The 21,619-nt window shown below is 43.5% G+C and overlaps 2 protein-coding genes across 7 annotated transcripts in view; both read left to right on the top strand.

Moving 5' to 3' along the window:
* PTPDC1 (protein tyrosine phosphatase domain containing 1) overlaps nt 1–11,823 on the top strand; it is a 32,941-nt gene extending 21,118 nt beyond the window's left edge. For all 5 annotated transcript variants that reach the window (XM_083489304.1, XM_083489305.1, XM_083489303.1 and 2 more), the window contains 6 exons: nt 122–240; nt 917–1,054; nt 2,105–3,249; nt 6,813–6,998; nt 8,570–8,680; nt 11,058–11,823. In XM_083489304.1, the coding sequence (XP_083345430.1) occupies nt 122–240; nt 917–1,054; nt 2,105–3,249; nt 6,813–6,998; nt 8,570–8,680; nt 11,058–11,174 (1,816 nt within the window). In that variant the 3' untranslated portion in view covers nt 11,175–11,823. The remainder of the gene's footprint in view (nt 1–121; nt 241–916; nt 1,055–2,104; nt 3,250–6,812; nt 6,999–8,569; nt 8,681–11,057) is intronic.
* A 2,221-nt stretch (nt 11,824–14,044) lies between these two features.
* On the top strand, nt 14,045–19,669 carry LOC310700193 (tripartite motif-containing protein 54-like). 2 transcript variants are annotated; one of them, XM_083489394.1, is made up of 4 exons: nt 14,045–14,271; nt 15,624–15,782; nt 16,354–16,524; nt 18,893–19,669. In XM_083489394.1, the coding sequence occupies exons 1-4, from the start codon at nt 14,098–14,100 to the stop codon at nt 19,502–19,504; spliced, it is 1,116 nt and encodes a 371-aa protein (XP_083345520.1). In that variant the 5' UTR covers nt 14,045–14,097; the 3' UTR covers nt 19,505–19,669. The 2 variants fall into 2 exon arrangements, with proteins under 2 accessions (XP_083345520.1, XP_083345521.1); XM_083489395.1 differs by lacking the exon at nt 15,624–15,782 and having other exon boundaries at nt 14,048–14,271.
* The last annotated feature ends 1,950 nt before the right edge of the window (nt 19,670–21,619 follow it).

The following is a 21,619-nucleotide window of genomic DNA, read 5'->3' as shown; positions in this document are numbered from 1 at the left end:
TTTCTGCGTTGGTTTGAAACTGCTCATAACAATTCTGAAGTAAGAAGGAACGTTGGTGGGGATATTGATTGTGGAAAAGCATGCACAGCTCAATAATGTGCCTTCTTTTTCTTTGCCTAAGATGTGGCATAAAAACAGTAATTAACCTTCAGCGTCCTGGAGAACACGCTAGCTGCGGGAATCCACTGGAACAAGAGAGTGGTTTCACCTACCTTCCTGAAGCTTTCATGGAGGCGGGAAGTAAGTTTGCTCCTGCTGTTGTTCCTTGTTAATTATAAAGTGTGGTGCTTACAGGCTGTTTCTGCCACCTACTTCTTGGTGGCAGCTAGCTGAGAAATGTTTGCCAAAGAAAATAACTTGCACCTAATGAGAAAGTTGAAGAAATACACAGCTCCACTATGGAGCATTATAGATACGAAATCTCATAAGCAGCCATAAAATAAGCAGCTGAGAATGGATAGCTGTGTTTAGTATCTGCAGCTGTGCATTTTGCACATTGGCAAAGCAATAGATTTGCATGTGGATTTTATTGCCTCCGCTGCAATCGAAAGACTTTCCCTTCCAACGAAAAGACACTGTTGCTCATTTCGGTAAGATTGACAGCTGCTAAGAAAGTGGGGATTCTGTTACTTCCCAAAACATTATGTTATGTTACTCACACACACACACACACAGCAAAATCCTTACTTGTTACAGGTTTGATATGCCATGTTTTGTGTGAAATGCCTTGACCAATTTGCAATGTGGCATTTGCAGTTCTCATAAGACGACATACTAAAATGGAGGAAGACAAATACAGGCTAAAAATTCTGAAAAGCTTTCTTAAAACAGATCCTAATATTTTTGTTGCAATATAAATACAATGAGCTGTGTATGGTCTTTTGATAATAATGATGTTCTAAACTGTTTTTTCTAGTTTATTTTTATAACTTTGGATGGAAGGATTATGGTGTGGCTTCTCTCACTACTATCCTCGATATGGTAAAAGTGATGACTTTTGCCTTACAGGAAGGGAGAGTAGCTATTCATTGTCATGCAGGACTTGGCAGAACAGGTAAAAATGCTCAACTATAAATTCACTGAGTATGTATTGTTATAAAATGCAAAATAATGATAATTTAGATTCCTTGATTCCTTTGTAGATTCCTTGATACATTCATATAATGAAGTCTGTTCTGATAGAAATGCTAGCACAACGCCCTCATTGTTTCAAAGGCTGCATGCATGCATTTTCCACAATTTTCTTCTCAGATGTGCCACACAACTCCCAAACTGGTCTTTGTGTTCAAAGCATTTGGCATGAGAGCTTTTGTAAAGGGGAAATCGGAGGTGGGGATAGCATTTCTAGAGGCACTTGCTATTTAAGAAGCTTTTGTGCCATATCCATGAAGTGCCTTTTCAACACCATCCCACTTTCCATGCTCATACTTAAAAAACCCTACTTAATTCTTTTCCAAAGTATCCCTCAGGCATAAGTGTACTCATCTAGCCCTTTTTGTAAAAAACCCAAAATGTGGTAACAGGAACAAGGCCACTCCTTCCTTCCCTTTATAGGCACCAATGCCTTGCAATTTTTGCAGATATTTTGCTTTATTATTGTTAAGAACTGTTTTCTCATTCCTCTAAATCAGGGGAAGCACTGCTAGAAAAGCTCAGTATGTGCCTTCCCTGACCTCCATTCATCCGCTAATAGAGACCTATTGGTTTCCAAAACAATTTCCCAATTTTTTCATCTCCCGTTTTGGGTGATGATGTAATCCTTAAGTCAATTTGTTGCCGCCTACTCAGTGTAGATGTTTCAAGGTTGTTGGTTTCTAATAATTTTTTGTTCTGGAAGCTGTTCTATGTTTCTATAGCAAGTAAATGTGCAATTCTTTATATAAATAAACAAGTATGGTGCAGTGGGGGGGGAAATAATCTGGAGGAGCTCCTACAAGGCAGAATTGATTTTCATAACTGGCAGCAGCTTCAGCTAGCCTGCTCTATTGGAAGGAACATGAACCTGCATCCGTACGCTCCGTGCTATTTTTATAATTACATTTTTGTTTTCACCTAACAAATTTAACATTTCCTCCTTCTTTTTTGTCCTTTACTTACCTTCCAGGTGTTTTAATAGCTTGTTACTTGGTTTTTGCCACACGAATGACAGCAGACCAAGCAATCCTTTTTGTCAGGGCGAAAAGGCCTAACTCTATCCAAACCAGAGGACAGCTGTTGTGTGTACGGGAGTTTTCCCAGTTCTTGATTCCTCTCAGGAATGTTTTTGCATCCTGTGAACCCAAAGCACACGCCGTCACTCTTTCTCAGTACCTGATCCGGCAGCGGCATTTGCTCCACGGTTATGAGAGCAGGAACCTCAAGTATGTGCCAAAGCTTATTCATCTGGTTTGCAAATTGCTCTTGGACTTGGCTGAAAACCGGCATGTGATAGAGGAACTTGTGGACCTTCCAGACCTGTCCGCTGAGATTGAAGAGACTGTTTCTCAGCTAGCTTCCACGCAGCTTGATAAAGAGCTGACAAGGCAAGACAGTAGTGCTTCAGAGCCGTTTTCTCTCTCGGGAGCCAATCCTCTTCATCCCAATGAACATGAATGTGATCCTCTTTGGAAGAGGAGGAACGTTGATTGCCTTCAGCCTCTGGCTCGTGCAAAAAGGCGCCTGAGCTACAGTGACTCAGATTTGAGAAGAGCGGTGTTTGTCTGTGAGCAAGGAGAGACCCCCTGGTCGGTGCCTGTGCAAGTGCCACTCTGCAGCAAAACAAACCCGCCGAACAATTGCCAGACTCTCAAGGTTGATTTAACCCAAGAACTCTTAATCCGTAGTACATTTACTTTCTCGTGTCAGGACAGGACGCCTTTAGATGGAAAAGAAGCTAATTCTCCATTTTTCCATAAAAGCAGGTATCCCGGAGAAGTGCAGCGTAGCCAAACCTTTTCTTCGGGCCTTTCGAGTGATCGGAAGGAAGAGGAGGCGGAGGAAGACGAAGAAGAGCTAAAAGCACTAAACTATAATTGTGGCAGAAAAGCTAATAGCTATGGCAAAAAAATGTGGTCCTCTGAGGACTCGGACGCTTCGAAAGCAGAGCATGAGATCCGCAATATTCGGGATCTCTGTGAATCAATCCCCCATATCGTTGTGCAGTCAGAACTAACTCTGGAGGCACGAAGAACGTTGGCAGCCAAGGCCCTGGCAGATGTGAATGAGTTTATGGGATCAGAAGAAAAAGAGAAAAAAGTGGAGATGTGGCAGGTATTTTCATTTTGTAAATGTTGCACATGTGTCTAGTTCAGGAGAGCACCTCCGGGAAGTGGGGTGGGGTGGGGGTGGGAATCCTATAACATCTTTGCTTTCAGAGAGCATAAAGTCATACCAGTAAAGGCCATTCTTCCTACTGAAGCTTATGCTATCAAAAATATAAAGCTATATATAGAGAGCCAGTGTGGTGTAGTGGTTAAGAGCGGTAGACTCGTAATCTGGGGGACTGGGTTCGTGTCCCCGCTCTTCCGCATGCAGCTGCTGGGTGACCTTGGGATAGTCACACTTCTTTGAAGTCTCTCAGCCCCACTCACCTCACAGAGTGTTTGTTGTGGGGGAGGAAGGGAAAGGAGAATGTTAGCCGCTTTGAGACTCCTTCGGGTAGTGATAAAGCAGGGTTTCAAATCCAAACTCTTCTTCTATAAAGAGAACATACTCAGGGGTGCTTACTATGCCCTACTTCATGCCCTTCAACGATAAGACGCTGTAGCCACTATCTTTGTTGTATTTGCTTAATCTAGGGACAATCAGGTGTTCTTGTTGTACACATGCAATTAACGTGCAAAGCTGGGCTCTAGAACCAGGCTTATGGCATCTGTAAAAAGACTACTGCTCCTCTTTCAGTTGCGGCAAAGTGAGTACTTCATCAAACTGGTGCACACTCCCCTTCAGTGCTCCTTCATAATACTTGAGCACATATTTTGAGGAACATGGGAGTCAGCTCTTTACCAAAACACAGCCTGAAACCAAAATGGGCATGCAAGTGCAAAAGGTTTTAAGCAGTGACAAACCCTTCAATTTTTGTATGAATGTAATGCAGTCTAAGGGCAAACCTCCTGCTTATGAGTCAACACAGGGTCCTAAACTCTCTGCTTACATTAAATCCTAAAACAAGAGGAAGGCATTTGTAAGAAAGACTCCGTTTGAAGCAGCAGGTGCTTTAACACATACCTCCCGGCCATTCCCTGCTTGCAGTTGTCCTGGGCAGTGAGGTAGGGACTTGAAGGCCAGTCGTGGGCCTGTTGCCCACCAGCACAACCACTTTGCATGGGGTACCCAAGATGGTAGGGACGTGGGTGGCGCTGTGGTCTAAACCAGTGTTTCCCAACCTTTTTTGGGCAAAGGCACACTTGTTTCATGAAAAAAATCTCGAGGCACACCACCATTACAGCCCCGTGACGTCAGCGCGCAGCGTCACGCTGGGAGGGACATGAATTGCTAGCAAATTACATAATCACCTCCTTGAGGGCTGGCTCATCTTCTCCGAAGGCAGAACCCCATTAATTAACAGCACAGACTCACACCATAGCCAAGACGAGGGAGGAAAACCTCAGTCATGCACAGTCATGTACATGTGGGGGCTAAATGAGGACGAAGACCGGGCAGAGAGCAGGGTTCAAATCACCCCACCTGGCCAGGACAATCCCTGGGTGCTCCCTTGGGCCACTCGCCTGACCCACCTCGCAGGGCTGTTGTTGCGAGGATAACACGGGGAGAACCACGCGCGCCCCCAGGAGCTCCTTGGAGGAGAAAGTGGGCGATGAATGCAATGCACGAAATATATGAGAGGCGACCAGGTTTTGCAGGTGAGGGGCCCCTGCCAGCCTCCGCTTCCAACACCCGGCGCAACGACGCCGAAGTTTCCCCCCGGGCTCAGCTCGGGGAGCAGCGCTGCTCTCCCCCGGCTCCCCTTCGCCCTCCCGGCTCTCTCTGCCGCCCACTGGGGACCCTCCTCACCTGCCAAGTCCGGAGCGCCGGTGGAAGTTGCATGCATGCATGCAGGGCGCCGCATTGCCATTGCATTGCACTGCACTCCATGCATTGCCTGCACGCATGCATTGCCTTGCACGCCCGCCAAGGGGTCTCCCCGCGGTCCGATGCGTCCCCTCCGGCGCGGATGCAGCATTGCAAAAATAAAAAACCCCCGACGCAGCCCTACCTGGGGGGCAGCCTCCGCCTCTGCCGCTCCGCCTCCGCGGGGATCCCCGGGCTCCATCCTGCCGCCCGATCTCCGCGGGGGCGCAGGCAGGCTACGCGGGGTCTGTGCGGAAGAGCCCCTGCCCGCCCGGCCGCCGCCGCTGCGCTCATTCCATGGCCGGGAGAAGAGCGCTTCAAACAAAACGCCCGGCCCGCCAGGCCACGCTGGGAAACGTAGTTTGCGCACCCCGCGCGGGCGCGGAGCCCAAGGGCGAGGGGACTACGGATCCCGGCAGCCCCCGCGCCGGGGACGGAGGGGGAGAGGCCGGGTGCAGGGATGGAGGGACGGGTGGGCGAGCGAGTGAGTGAGTGGCAGCCGCCAAGCCTTGGCCGAGAGCCAGGAAGGGCCTCCCCGGAGGAGGAGGAGGAGGAGGGAGGCGCAGAGCGGGAGGGAGGGAGGGAACCCCAGGGGTCATCTAGTGACGGCGCCCCAATCGAAAATTTGACTTAAAATATATATATATTTCGAATTTTTTAATTTTTCCCGCGGCACACCAGGCAACATCTCGCGGCACACTAGTGTGCCACGGAACAGTGGTTGGGAAACACTGGTCTAAACCACTGAGCCTAGGGCTTGCCGATTGGAAGGTCGGCGGTTCGATTCCCCGCGACAGGGTGAGCTCCCGTTGCTCGGTCCCAGCTCCTGCCAACCTAGCAGTTCAAAAGCACATCAAAGTGCAAGTAGATAAATAGGTACCGCTCTGGCGGGAAGGTAAACGGCATTTCTGTGCACTGCTCCGATTTCGCTAGAAGCGGCTTAGTCATGCTGGCCACATGACCCGGAAAAACTGTCTGCAGACAAACGTCGGCTCCCTCGGCCAGTAAAGCAAGATGAGAGCCGCAACCCCAGAGTCGTTTGCAACTGGACTTTAACTGTCAAGGGTCCTTTACCTTTTACCCAAGAAGGTCAAGGGCACTGTGCCCTGGTCTTACATGACTTGTCTCATCCAGGTCAAGGAAGCCTACTAAGAATGCACTGGCTGAAGGGGGCCCAGATCCTGCAACTGGCACCACAAATGCATCAGGCGTGTTGAATCTGTTTGCTTCTAAACTGGACTCAAAAAGTGGAAGGCTTTGGGGAAAGTAGTTTGATGGTCCCCAACAAATGCTCTCTGCCCCATATCCCCATTATCTTCTCTCTCTCTCTCTCTCTCTCTCTCTCTCTCTCTCTCTCACACACACACACACACACACACACACACACACACAAAGAGAGTGTGTACATAAGCTGCCTGAAGGCATTATTTTCCATAAAATTGTAAAAGCGTGGAGAAAGAGAGCAGGTCTGCCTCTGCTGCTCCTGTCCCATTCCCAACAACCCCCCTCCCTGAAGACCACGGTCACATAGAGTGCTAAATCACAAATGGAACAAATGCTCTTCAGACATTTCATCCCCCGTGCATGTATGGCAGGCAGGGATTTGGGAATGGGACAAAATTGGGGGGTGGCACAACCTTGCTTCCTTCCTCTGTGTGATTATACCAAAAGGGGTCTGTGTTTATAGAATTCTACCCTAACGTAACTAAAGCAAAGACAATTTATAGAAAGTTGACAAGGATTTCTTTCTTTTTTATCTTTAGAAAGAACTGAATTCTCAGAATGGAGCCTGGGATAGGATATGCGGAGAGGCAGATCCTTTTATCCTCAGTAGTTTGATGTGGTCCTGGATAGAGCAACTTAAAGAACCTCTTCTAACCAAAAATGATGTAGATGTGTTAGCAAAAAACAACGTAGACCCTCAAGAAGCACTTAAATTATTAGACAAGGTAAGCATTTAATGTATTAAGGCAATTATATACCACTTTTCAGAAAGACCTCACAAAGCATTTTGCATAAGATGACACAAATGCGGCATACACATCTCCTTGCCTTTGGTTGCTTCCAGACGTCATGATTTATTTGCACATAGTTTGAAGGGAGTTTGTGATGTCAGCTATTTATTGAGCATTCATTCTAATTTGTTTGTTCAGAGGTTATACAATGTTGCATAAATAGTTACCCTATACTTCCCAGTGCATTTTCCTGTCACTTTCCTTATCACAAAAAGTACAGCTTAACAAATGTACATTCACTAAGGCCTCTTCCTTCATGGTACTTGTATCTGTCCCTACGTTTCTGCATACCCTTTTTCATATTATCCCAATGTGGGTTCCTTGGTTATTTATCTTTTGCATGACCCTTAAGAGTAATGTTTGCATTCCCCCCCCCCTCCTGTGTATGTCTATACTACTATGAAAATATGTCCACCCTTCATTTTGCCTCCTATAGCATGTCACTCTCTGCCTTTAAACATGTTCATGTTCCCCTTTTACTAATAGCTTTTACTTTCTTTTCTTGGTAACTTATAATGGCTAGGTGGGAGAGCCCTATAAGTGCATGCTGTATTTCATATCACTTACCTTTTTTTTTGCTACCGATCTAGAGGTCTTATAAGAACTATTTTTTGTCCAGTCTACTGGGTGGCAAATGTTAGTGGGGCAGTATTTAAGAGAAATGTTCTTTTCCATGTATGCTAGTCACCTGTGCTCAGAATTTGTAAATTTTTGATGGGAAACCTTTTTGTTTGTTGCATTTGAATACATAATTCAAGTGGACATAATTTACCGAGTAGCCTAAATTCAGGGCTTGATTAAGATCCTTAGTGGCCCTAAGCACTTAAGAGAGTTTGGTGCCCCCATATATATCAAATTCAAAATATAAACCGCAGTAAACCATAAAATAAAATTTTATTTTTCAAAATGAAATGGAACTTACATTAGGATGGAAAATAATGTTTAGTTTTCTATATTTGTATAAATCATGTTTATTTTTGTTCAGGTGGTAAATCTGGCAATGGGAATTTTCTGTGGTGCCCCCCTTCCCTTGGTGCCCTAAGCATATGCTTATTTTGCTTTATGGTTAATCCAGCCCTGCCTACATTTCCTATGAGTGAATACTGCTGATAAATGCCACCGACTTTAACAGGCTTAAAGGGGAGGAGCACCTGCGGCTCTGCAGATGTTCCTGGACTACAGTTTCCATCATCTCTGATCATTGGCCATGCTGGTTAGGGCTGATAGGAACTGGAATCCAGTATCCTCCAAAGGGCCACAGATTCTCCACCCTTTTATAGAGGACATTTTGTGCTTATGCAGAAGAGGGCATTTCAGCAGGTGTGGTTTGCTCTTTCACTAGTGGAAATCACAAAGGTGATTGTGAAGGAAAGAGTTCACGCTCTCTTTATAGAATCGTATAGCTTCAAGCATGCCAAATGCTGTTGGATTGTGGTCGGTATCTCCTCCATGTTGGTGTCTTTAAAATATTTCCTACCTAACAATGTCTTTCCGCTCCCCATCAGGGAAAATATCACACTATACTGTGCATTTTAAACTGCGTGGTGCAATTGCAGACCATACCAATGTACGTGGAGGACCTTCTCCTTGATCGTGCCATTAAAGCATTTACAAAGGCAAGTGGAATGTGAAATTGTGATCTTTTGTAACTCACAGACTAGCCTAGAACGCTGACCATAATTAACCTGATGGTAAACTATTTCAAACATTGCATTTCATGGAAAGAATCTGAACCAAATGTACTGTACGCTGGAGCCAATTAATGTGTGGGTGCACACCTACGGAGGGCTATAGAATTCTGGTGTCAATCAGTGTCCACACGGAGCTTGCTTGCTTGCTAGGGGTGGGCACTACAAAACAAGATTTGTTTTGGACCTTGATCTGGCGATTTGGAAAGTAAACTGATTCAGCTCTGACTGCTTCAGAAGCCACCGACTTGGCCTCTGCTCCCAATTACAACCTTGCTTGGGGGGGGGGTGAAGCTCTGTGTCTCCCTATGCTTTGAGAGATTGGTTCTTCAACACCTTAGGACATGTTTTCCACCGGATTTTGATGAACACCAGTTCGCTTATAGGAGAAATAGGTCAACAGATGATGCCATAGCCACAGCTTTTCACCTTGCAGCGAGTCATCTGGAGAGACCAGGGAATTATGTCAGAATGCTGTTTACAGTGGTACCTCGGGTTACATACGCTTCAGGTTACATACACTTCAGGTTACAGACTCCGCTAACCCAGAAATAGTGCTTCAGGTTAAGAACTTTGCTTCAGGATGAGAACAGAAATCGTGCTCCGGCGGCACAGCAGCAGCAGGAGGCCCCATTAGCTAAAGTGGTGCTTCAGGTTAAGAACAGTTTCAGGTTAAGTACGGATCTCCAGAACTAATTAAGTACTTAACCTGAGGTACCACTGTACTGATTATAGCTCGGCTTTTAATACCATCCTTCCAGACATTCTTATTAAAAAGCTGATGGACCTGGACCTTTCCCCTACCATCTGTGATTGGATTAAATACTTTCTGAGGGATCACACACAAATAGTGAGGATTGGACCTGTTACATCTACCTCTCTGAAGCTCAGCACTGGCACCCCACAGGGATGTGTGCTGAGTCCCTACCTGTACTCGTTGTATACATATGACTGTATTTCATCTGATCCATCCACTGCAATTATTAAGTTTGCAGATGATACCACCATAATGGGTCTAATTACAGGTGGAGATGAATTAGCGTATAGGGAGGAGGTTCAGAAAGTCTCCACATGGTGCCTAAAGAACACCTTGCACCTAATTTTTAATCTTTGTTGGAAGCCGCCCAGAGTGGCTGGGGAAACACAGCCAGATAGGTGGGGTACAAATAATAAATTATTATTATTATTATTATTATTATTATTATTATTATTATTATTATTAAATATCAGCAAGACAAAGGAGATGGTGTTGGACTTTCGGAGGAAGAGAGGGGAACTAGCCCCGTTGTATATCGGGGGGCGGGGCTGTGTGGAGAGAGTCTCTTCCTTTAAATTCCTGGGAGTTTACCTTGAAGACCTCACTTGGAAAATCAATACAACCCAGGTGGTTAGGAAGGCCCAACAGAGACTCCATTTCCTCAGGGTCTTGCGAAAGAACAATGTCAAACAAAAATTGATGATCTCCTTTTATCAGGCCACAGTAGAAAGTGTCCTTTCATACTGTATTACAGTGTGGTATGCTGGTTTGACAGCCACAGTCCCTACAGAGGGTGGTAAACACAGCACATGATATCATGGGCTGTCCCCGGAGTTCGCTAAATGACATCGCGGGAGACCGCTGCCTCAGGAGAGTGAGGAAAATTCTTAGGGACGACTCACACCCTGGCCAGCACCACTTTAATCTCCTACCTTCGGGCAGGAGATACAGAAGTACAGTCAGCCACACCAACAGGTTAAACAACAGGTTTTATCTGTGGGCTGTTGGGCTGCTGAATGGAAAAAAATAGGGGTGCGATTGACTTCCGACAAGCACACAGAGCGCGGACAAGACTGAGTGTATGGGGGGGGGCTCGTTTAATTTCACTGCACACAGGTGGTATAGTGAAAATAAAGGTTATTTATTTATTTATTTATTTATTCCCTCACTCACTATTATGGGAGCAGTCGGGGGGGGGGGACAACCGCAGATGTAATAATTTACTTTTTGACAAAACTGCATCCATAGCAGTTCACAATAGATTTGAACAGCTAATTTTGCAAGCACTGTTCTCTATTTAGCTCCTGCTACTCCATTTTATAAACTACATCTAATAGCCATTGTAGTTCAAGTGGTAAACTTCAGATACTATTCTAGTACTAGGTAAAATGAGACACTCTGAATTTCTATATGCAGGATTCCATATGTAGGATTTATATTTCATTTTCTGTAGACACTATTGTGTTTTGAATTAGACAGTACTGTATTTTGATAAAGCCTGATATGTATGTGTTATAATTTTATTAACTTTAAGTTTGCTTCCGGCAGGTGAGTTCTGATTCGGAAGGTGGCTTGGACATTTACAGCATTCTGAAGAATATTTTTAAACAGATATTGGAACACCAAAGACAATACTCCAGAGACCAAACAGAAACCCTCTTTTGATGTTTACATGCTAAGCTAGTTTTCTGCAGCTTTCCAAGACTATCTTTCCTTTACCATCCATTGTTATATTTGTATTCCTTGGTTCATGTTAACTAATAATGTTGGTTATTAAATAACCACAACTAATTCTATCTGGCTGTGTACATAAGTTAATATTTAATGAGTTGCCATTTTGTGTCTGTACTGTGGCATTTTGTATTTAATTTATTGATTTTAGAAAGTTTATCATTAATAAGCTATTTTTTTCACACTGAGCTATTGCCATAATTTCAGTGCCATGATACGCAATGGTTTATTCCGTTAAATGTTTGCATATTAACACTAAGTATACAAGATGAAGTTTACGACAATGGTATTACATTTTATTTTGTGGTGAGTAAACATTGGCTTCTATTAATGACTGTTGTACAAATGTACAGCTTTTCCTCTGTAATGCCAAAACAAACATGTAGGGGGAAATAGAAACGTGATGTGCAGCACCAAGATAGGCAATCAATTGCTCATAGATCCTTTTTAGAAAATTGAGAATTTTGACTTTATAACACCATATAAATTTATAATTCTCACATTTGTCGGGAAAACTGAAATGTGAGACCTGTATTATAGTGTCATGGAGATGAATAAAAAAGAAAGTTATTGTTTTAAAGTCTCTTCATTTCCTACATAGATTATTGACTGGGGAGGTGGTGAGTGTTGCTGGTGACTCTTAAGAAAAAAATTGTATGTTGTGAACATACAAATCAAATCAATCAATCAATCAATCAATCAATCCAGAGCCTTAAACCTGGATTATTCCAAAACATCTCATTCAGACCTTGCTGAGGCAGAATAAGATATGGACAGTTTTAGTTGTCTTCCTAGGGTTAGATTGCTGCTTGAGATTTTGAGAAGTTCTGACACCTTTACTTAAAAGAAATATTGTTTAACAGAAGATGGATATTAACATGGACTAAAAGTTTTAAATACCATATTGTTCGCTCTATAACACGCACCCAACCATAACACGCACATAGTTTTTAGAGGAGGAAAATCCGTAGGCATGCCACCCGTAGGCATTCCCTCCATAACACGCATAGACATTTCCCCTTACTTTTTAGGAGGAAAAAAGTGAGTGTTATGGTGCAAAAAATACGGTAATTTTTTTTTTTAATGAAACCAGCAGATGGAAAATCAGAATTTTTCTTTTTGCATCTTTTTCTAATGCTTCTCTCTTTCTCTCTCTCCCTCTCCTTTTTATTGTCCCTTTCCGTTTTCTGTTTCCCGTCTTCGTTTCTCTTCTTTTTCTTTCTTTGGAGTCCACTGTTTGGGGGTGGTAGACAGTTGATGGAGGACCATGGGGAAGAGACAGGAAAACGTTGGTCTCCCAGTATGAGAAGCTGGGATGAGAAAGGAAAGATCCCAGGTGAGAGCTGGGAGGAGCTACTGTCCTCTGAGGGTAGTAAGGACTAAGAATTACTTTTAAGAGAAGACTCTATTCTACTTATTCAATCCCCCTCCGGTTTTTTTGTAGTTGTAATTTGACTATATTGTGGGGAGAAATGAATAGAATTTTTTTTAGATCATTTTGAGACGCTTTTAAAACTGCCTCTTGTGTTTCCATGCTATTTTACTTGGCGATGGGGGTGGGGGTGTTGCTGCTGCAGTGGAATTTGCTTACCATGAAAAATCATGTGGGAAGGGTCAGCAGGCAGAGATTAAAATGGAGAGAATATTATCAGGCCTGGTGTGTTCTTATGTATCTAAATTTACCAATCAGGGACTCAAGAGCTCAAGCACAACTGTCCTATCTGGCTGATGAAATAGCAAACAGACCCTATGGCTATGATATCCATCCAGAGCAATCACTAGTGGTGAGGTGGGATTCAGTCGTCTCTGCTTGCTGTGGGTCTAAATAAGTCAATTAACTGAAGCAGTCAATTACCTCATAAGCAAATTGTATTTTTTCAACTCTTGGCTACGGTGTGTGATTCTATGCCTTGCTAGATGGGGGGGGGGGCGGGGGGGGGGCAGGAGACAGATTGAGTTATATCTTCCCCTGGCTGGGAGGAAATGCAGATCTTCAGTTCACCACCACCACCATTATTATGATCATCATCAGGACTTCAAAGCAAACATCAATTGTAAGTTTCTCTGCTGGAAATAAATCTAGTGACAAAAACAAGCCCCTGTGTTGCAATACAGAATAATCTTGTAATGGCTAATGAATATAGTAAATGTGTTATTATTAGTAGTAATAATGTTATCCACTATTGCTCCAGTATGGGAATGAGGACAATTTGAACCAATATCTGAAATATTGAAACATTAGCCAGACATCTGCAAAAAGCTAGGAAACTTAAAATCCGAGCTTGAGTTGGCAAATCTCCTTATTAAAGAAATATATTTGGTACTATCTGCGAATGAGCTCGCAAAACACGAACCTCCATTTCTGGGACTTGGTCTTTTGGTCAAGACTGTGTCGGCACTTTCAGACAATAGTGCAACAGCCAGCTGCTTTTCAAAGTCAGTTTCAGGCCCACAGGAATGGTCATCGCCACATGATGAATATAAGCCAATCTTGTTCTTTTAAGTTAATAAATTTGAAAACTAAGGGTTATAGTCAGTGAAGTCCTACTCCAAGTAGACCCATTGGAACAAATGAACCTAAGTCCTGTCCATTAATTTCAATAGCTTTACTTTGAGTGGGAACAGCATTGGATGCGACCATAAATACTGAGAATTTTGTGTTTCCATGGTTTGGCAATGACAGACCACAATTCTCAAGGGTCTTCTGCAAAAGTGTGAAACCGTTGAGTTTATGTTGCTATGGAGCTGCTGTGACATGCCTCTGGAAAGGCCTTCAGTGCCATTCTAGAACTTAAATGAGAATGCTGCTGGAAGAGAAGGCAAGTTGAGCCTCCGTTCTCTTGAGTGCAGCCATGTCATGGAGGCATTAGCACAGGTGCTTTCATGTTCGGTGTGCTTAGAGTTGTTCACTCCCCCCGTGCTGGTCCTATCCTGCGCCCACAATTTCTGCAAGAAGTGCCTGGAGAAGATCCTCATCAGCCAGAACTGTAGCCATGTCAATGGACAGTTCTCCTGCCCAATGTGCAGAAAAGTAAGTTAGAGAGAGCTTTGTTTTGCCCTCTGAAATCTGCTTACAGATTGCCCTCTCCGGTAGTACGAGTGGGTTTCCGACTGCCCATATTCACGCTACAAGATGAACGGCGAAATATTAAAGCAGAAGCCGGCAGTTAGAGGTATAGAAAGTGGGCAGACGTATAGAGCAATAGCACTATCGCAAGAAACATACTGCCTCTGCAGATAGCGACATTCCTCATGTAGCAGTTCTAGAGCTGCAGTGTAAACTTTGTGCAAGCTCACAGGGATCTGTATGACTTTTTCATTCCTAATGGGTTGTGTCCCCTGCAGTGCTCAGGCAAGGGGGATTCCATGCGCCTCTCCACCTCACTTCGGCCCCCTGCATGCCTTGTGGGAGCAGGAATCAGAGAAGCTTTTTGTGGTAACAGCAAGAGCCACAGCAGGGGACAGGGGACCCCCCTTGGGCATATGCTGCAGTGGATACATCCCAATATATACAGATTGCATGTACAAAATATATAACCACAGGCAAAAAAGGACCAGAAAATTGGAATCACATTTATCTCCCCACTTTGCATGCCCAACAAGCTTAACTAGTGGTACCTCTAGTTAAGAACTTAAATTGTTCCGGAGGTCCGTTCTTAACCTGAAACCTTTCTTAACCTGAGGTACCCCTTTAGCTAATGGGGCCTCCCGCTGCCGCTGCGCCGCTGGTGCGCGATTTCTGTTCTCATTCTGAGGTAAAGTTCTTAACCCAAGGTACTACTTCTGGGTTAGCGGAGTCTGTAACCCATACTGTTTGTAACCCGAGGTGTTTGTAACCCGAGGTACCACTGTAATACATACACCAATGGCTACATTTTAACATTACATTATAAAAATCTATAGTTCAAATAGTCTATTTGAAAAAGACCACATTTCATGACAAACTGGAATTGCTTTTCATTGGCCCAGTTGAGAGTGTGTCATTATTCCCCACCTTGTTCCCGATCAAACCATAAAATATTTTGTGTAGCCGCTCCTGTAAAGATGGAACTTCACTTGGTTTTCCTGTGTTTTGCAATTTCTATTATTGCTCCCGCTATCTTGTAGATCAGGAGTTTATCTCTATTACCTTTAAATTGGCCTCTCCAATCATTTATAAGGAACATTTTAGCTCACAAGAATTGGGAACCCAGAAGGATACACATACAGTGGTACTAAAAAGAAACTGATGTGCATATCGCATAGTTGCAGCATTTAATTTACTTTCACATTATGCCAATCGATAGAAAATCCGGGTACAGAACAATTATGTCATTTCCCCACATTAAACCTTCAAAGCAAAATATTACAGGATGTATTTGTATGATTTCATCTCACTTTCAGATCATACCCTTGAGAGGGAGAGGAATCATTGGCTTACCAAGAAATATTCTGGTGGAGAGTATTTTGGAAAAATATAAGTATGAGCTTGAAAATGTGCATGCCAAAGAACAAGACCAATTGTCCCAAATATGTGAAGAACACGGAGAGCGTATGAATTTGGTATAATTCCACCACTCTTCCCCCCCCCCCACTCCTTCATGAAACTAACTTAACTGCAGTGCTTTACTTTATTTTCAGTTGTTAATTTGTAATATGTATTAACTGCTAAACATTGCAAAATACCACACCAGTGTATAACAATAACAACACAGCAGATAAAAAGAGAAAAGCAATTCTCTAAAGAGAAATCTGATGCTGGCTGATTAAAAGGCACATTTACTTCAGGGCAAACTCAGGACATTCTGCTGTTCAAACATGGAAGGTCATTTGTGCTTTAAAAATAATAATAAGCATCTTCCTGCAGCAAGATTAGAGGGTATAATTCAGTGAGTACTAGACTGGTGCAAGAGTAAATGAAAATATGAGTCTTTTTAATTTTAACAACAGAAACAGAAGAAAGCTCCATTAAGTTCAGTAGGACTTATTCCCAGGTTAGTATGTAAGGATTGCAGCCTAAGATACAGTTAGCTGACAGCTCTGAGGCATTGTCTTATTTAGAAGCTTAAAAAGTGGTGCAAATTTTTTGCTGTGCTGGACAATGACATGACATATGTTGCCCATTCTCATCTAGGTATGCCTGACTGATGATAAGCCGATATGCGCCATCTGCAAACTCTTTGGAGAGCATGAGTCCCACAATGTAGCAAAACTATCTGAAGTTTACTCAGAGAGGAAAATGAGATTGATCAAAGATTTAGATTGGGTAAACCAACAATCTGAACATGCTGAACAAGCTAAGAAGGTGCAGTAAAAGAAGCTTGATATTTTTTTAAAAAAAAAATCTCCCCTGCATTAACAAGAACAATTTTTAATTTTCATGCTGAGTGATTTTTTTCCCCTTTTACATTTCCAACAAGGCAATAATAATTTGATAGTCTTTCTGGTTTGGCCCTGACTTATAGGACTTTCAGTGTTAGCTATAGCTAGTATGCTATTTGTTCTTTTCCAAATGGTCACACTTTTAACGCCTCTGAATGGATACTCGTCACAGATACCAGGTTAACAAGTTAATTTTAGTGTGCTGGGTAAAATTGTCCTGACTATTTATAAGAACAGATTTTAATGTGTCCATAAGAGAGAAGTTGCCTTCAAAGACATCACATGTAGTAGTCTACCCAGAGTATAGGTAAATGTGGCCAAGATTTCTCTAAGGCCAGAAGTAGGTTATTGGCCTAAGTTGATGGAAAGCTATGGCTACCACCTGGCCATTTAGAGCAATGACCAGAACTAACACCCCCCCTGTGAATTTGATCCTAATTGGGGTTGGGTGTGTTGTCATATTCACATAGTGCTCCTTTTGTGTCTGGACTGAGATTCACTTGTAGCCCTCACCCAGTCCAGTGCTGACCTATTTTTGGAACTCCCAGTGCCTCATCCATGTCCACTGAATACTGGCCATTGAAAGATCTTGGCAACACCATTTAGTGCCCGAGCTTGCTAGTTTTTTGTCTCCCCTCTCCAACCTCTCTGTGTCATGTCTTTTTAGTCTGTAGGCCTGGGGGCAGAGACTGTGCTATTCTGTTTTTCAAAATTGATTTGCAATCTGCTCTGGAAACTTTTCCAGCTGAAGAGTGAGGGAAACATCTTTTGAATGAAAGAATGAATGAAATTGACTACAACTCTTCAGATTAGTTAGGAGAGGAGGAACTGGTGAAACTGGATCTGGAAGAAACTGGGTGTTTGTTTGTGAAACTACGAACAATTTGATTACATGACCATATTGTTCTAGTACTAGGGGCAGTGTACATTACCACATTTGTGGTTTACTTTGGGCCAGAAAAGTGATGTTTCCCCCCTTTTCAGATACAGTGTCATAGCGCCTTCATTAAAAGCCATTTATTTGGAGTTTTGTTATGGCAAAATATCAACCCATGAGAAAGGTAATTGATTTGCTGCTGCCCCCTTACCTCAGACCACCCCATGTGAGAGAAGCAAAACAGCAGTATCTGCAAAGGTAGGAGGCGGCTCGAAGCAAAAACCAAACCAAACTGGCAAGGCAGCAATGTCACTGCCAGGCAACACCTTGGGGACATAGAAGTCAACTCATTGAGTGTTACAGGGGAAGGGGATAAATAAAAGCTCTTGGACACTTGAACAGCTGTCAGGAAGCACAACCCAAGTCCCTTTCTGGATTTTCTTGGGACTGGATATGAATAGGGATTGGTGGGTGAGGCATACCCGTCTGCATCCATCTCACTGGCCCAGCCCTGCGAGTCCAGGGATTCTTCCTGTTGTTGTTGTTGTTTAGTCGTTTAGTCGTGTCCGACTCTTTGTGACCCCATGGACCAGAGCATGCCAGGCACTCCTGTCTTCCACTGCCTCCCGCAGTTTGGTCAAACTCATGCTGGTAGCTTCGAGAACACTGTCCAACCATCTCGTCCTCTGTCGTCCCCTTCTCCTTGTGCCCTCAATCTTTCCCAACATCAGGGTCTTTTCCAGGGAGTCTTCTCTTCTCATGAGGTGGCCAAAGTATTGGAGCCTCAGCTTCATGATCTGTCCTTCCAGTGAGCACTCAGGGCTGATTTCCTTCAGAATGGATTTGATCTTCTTGCAGTCCATGGGACTCTCAAGAGTCTCCTCCAACACCAGGATTCTTCCTAGAAGGCAGCAAAACACACTTCTTCTCTTCATCTTCTCTGACTATTCTGGTCTTTGAGTTAGAGGACAATAACAGCGGCATAAAGTTAAGATTTCTCAAATATTGGCAACTTTTCCTTCTCCTTTTGTGAAGATGTTATACATTTTCTGTCACCATATGCCATTCCCATATATGGGCAACCACATAGGCAGACTACACGAAGTCACAGTTGACTGTAGGTGGCTAGAGAGTACAACTTCTAAGCTAACTTGTGATTGTTTTGTTAAAGAACAGCATGCTGCCTTTTCAATAGCAGAATTTGAGTGCACAGTCTTTTAGAGACTCATAGATGCCTCTAGAAAAGATTATGCTATTATATCCTCTATATAAGCCAAAGGGCTTTCTTTGCAATGTATCTGGGGATTACCATTTACCAATAATTGCTTTGAATAATGAAGCTGAAGTAGTTTTAAAAATGTTTAAATTGTACTTTCTGGGCATTACTAAGAAATTCTATATCATACTTCAACAGGAAATTGAAATGCTGATCAATGAACTTACGGATACTGCTGCTGAAGTCAAGGTTGTTATCGATGCCACTGGAGCAGGCTTACTGAAAGGGATCCGACGGAGAATGACTGAACTCAAAGCAATATTAGGCAAAGAGTATTCTATGAAAGTAGAAAATCTTCAGCAGCTGGCAAATGAGCTTGAAGTCCCAAGAAACCTTTATCAAGAAATGAAAACTCTCTTGGAACAGCATTCAAATTCAGTGCATTTTCTCCAAGAGGATAAAATACTCAGAAGCAAGATAGAGAAACTTGCAAAAGGAAATTCCTTATACCCAAACAAAAAAGATTATCATATTTCCGTTGGGCAATATTTTAAAGATTTGATCAAAGCCACCCATATCAACAACTATGTCTCCTCTAATTCTGATGAAACACCTACAAGGTCAGATGAGCTCCCTGATGTGTTCAGACCAGAATGTCCCACATTTTCTTTTTCTGATGAAATGTCTAATGAGTCCTTCTATGAAAAATTAATGGATTTTTTCCAAAAAGCAAACGAAACAAAGCAAGATCTTAATCAAAATGTCTCCCATAGGGATAACAATAGTACACCAAATAGGAATGACATCTAATTGGAAACAGAATCAATATCAAGGCAAGCCATGGAATAGGTAAAGCTTTAGAAACAAGACCTCCAAGAGCAAAATAATTTATTAAAAAAAGAAACAGAAACAAATGTTCTTCTAATCGATTTTCACTACTCATTAGCAAATAAAATATTTATAGATGCAACCGCATGGCATAGCATTTGACACATATTGTGTTGGGCCCTGCTAATTAATCATCATCACCCTTACATAATTATTAGAAAGTTTGGAAAAAAAGGTCACTGGTAAAATTCAAGAGGAGGATACCACAATGCTTAAATTATGGCTACAGGATTGTACTTTTAATATTGCTGTCATCTGGCCTCACTAGTTAACTTATAGACTAATTTTTAGAAACCCAAACTCTCTACAACTCCAGTTTACTTTGCTTAGAAGAACCTTCCATAGCCAGGACTATGACCTTAAAGCTTCTAGAAAACTGATTTTGACAGATAAATTTGAGTAAAGAGAATTCATTTCACATATGCTTTAGGACATTTCCACACAAGACCCAGTGTGATCTTAACATGGAATGCAAAGTGGAAGAGATGTTCAAAATTAAAATATACGTTTGGGTCAGGATAGACTTTTTATTCTCACCACAAAGTGATTAAATACTTATCATTAGCAGCAACTGTAGAATGCCAGATAAAAATCAACTCCAAAAGAAATAGACAAGTCAGTCATATGCTGCAACATCATAGCCACACGACATTTTCAGCATTTCAACATTTGCTGCCAATCTCCATTTGGGTGATCTGAGGCAACAAAATGGTTTTCTGTTAGTCAGTTTAGGTCTTCAGTGAGACAGACGTAGTGATTTACTGGTGAAGGTGTTAAGTTGTGGGTTGACATAGCAGACGACACAGTGATTTCTCCAAAGCAGCTCTTTATTTTGTAAGCTGGAACAGAACTAAGCTGAGGAGCTCAGTCAGCCTGCTTATATAGAGCTCCAGAACAATGTAACTGTTGCCATTTTCTAAAACTATCCAATCACTGAACGTCACTTTTCGATCCTTCATTTGCATAACTATCTACAGTATCCCCCTGCTGGCTCAGGGTGAGAACTTCAGTACATTAACACCCCTTCCCACCGAGATAAGGCGTTAGTTACAATCGTAATGGTTTCCTTATATACAGCACTACACGTAATGGTTCAATTAGGCACAAAAGCATATCGGTTACATTTCCCCATACTTAGACCAACAGTGATACATGTCCAACAACATAGTCCTTTAAATAAGTTGGGTGCTTGGAAACTCTGCCAGACCGCCGGGGACTGGTAGCCAAGTCCGGGGGGCCACGCAATTCTTGCTGAGCCTGTGGTGCGACCCTAGGTGGCGTTGAAACCAAATCCCCTGGATCCGCTGCTGTGGGTGGAGCCTCCGCAAGTGGAGTGGTCTGAGCCTGTGGTAAGTCTGGCAGACGCTCTGAAGCGGCTTGGTTCGGCTCCACACCGGCAGTTTGCGAGGGAGGCATAGGTGGAGCCTCGCCATCTGTAAGTGTCTGTTCTGGAGCCACGAGCGCAGTTGGGGGCACCACGGTAGTGCCCAAGTCCCCAACCCTGCGCCTAAGCTGGTCTATGTGCCGGCGCCACAAGCGTCCGTTTTCGAGTGCCACCTGGTACAAGTGAGGTCCAGTGACTCCCACTACTGTGGCTGGCACCCAAGGAATGTCCCCCACATAGTTCCGGGCAAAGACCTGGTTTCCTGGAACAAATGACTGTGGCGCATTGGCACAGCCTGGGGGTTCGGCCACGGCAAAGTCCGGGTGCAGCCGGTCGAGCGGTGACCTGAGGCGGTGGCCCATAAGCAGTTCAGCAGGACTCTGCCCTGTGGCCGCATGAGGGGTGATGTGTTGCACGAACAAGTATTCAGCGACCCGCTTGTGCCAGTCTCCCCGGTCCAGGCGCGCCAGTGCCTCTTTTGCCGAGCGCACCATTCTCTCCGCTTGCCCGTTGCTGGATGGATGAAATGGTGCTGTTAGGGCATGGCGGATGCCTAGTCCCAAAAGATACCGCTCAAAAGTGCCTGACGTGAACTGTGGTCCGTTGTCGGAGACAAGGACATCAGGACACCCATGCGTCGCAAACAGGCCTCG

Source organism: Podarcis liolepis (genome assembly GCF_965112155.1).
Source record: "Podarcis liolepis genome assembly, chromosome: 2".
NCBI lineage: Eukaryota > Metazoa > Chordata > Lepidosauria > Squamata > Lacertidae > Podarcis > Podarcis liolepis.
This window is presented reverse-complemented; position numbering and strand designations above follow the sequence as displayed.

Coding starts and splice junctions, on each gene's coding strand:
- LOC310700193 (XM_083489394.1), top strand. CDS start 14,098: ATGGAGGCATTAGCACAGGTGCTTTCATGTTCGGTGTGCTTAGAGTTG. Junction 14,272..15,623: donor CCTGCCCAATGTGCAGAAAA/GTAAGTTAGAGA, acceptor TCTCACTTTCAG/ATCATACCCTTGAGAGGGAG. Junction 16,525..18,892: donor ATGCTGAACAAGCTAAGAAG/GTGCAGTAAAAG, acceptor ATACTTCAACAG/GAAATTGAAATGCTGATCAA.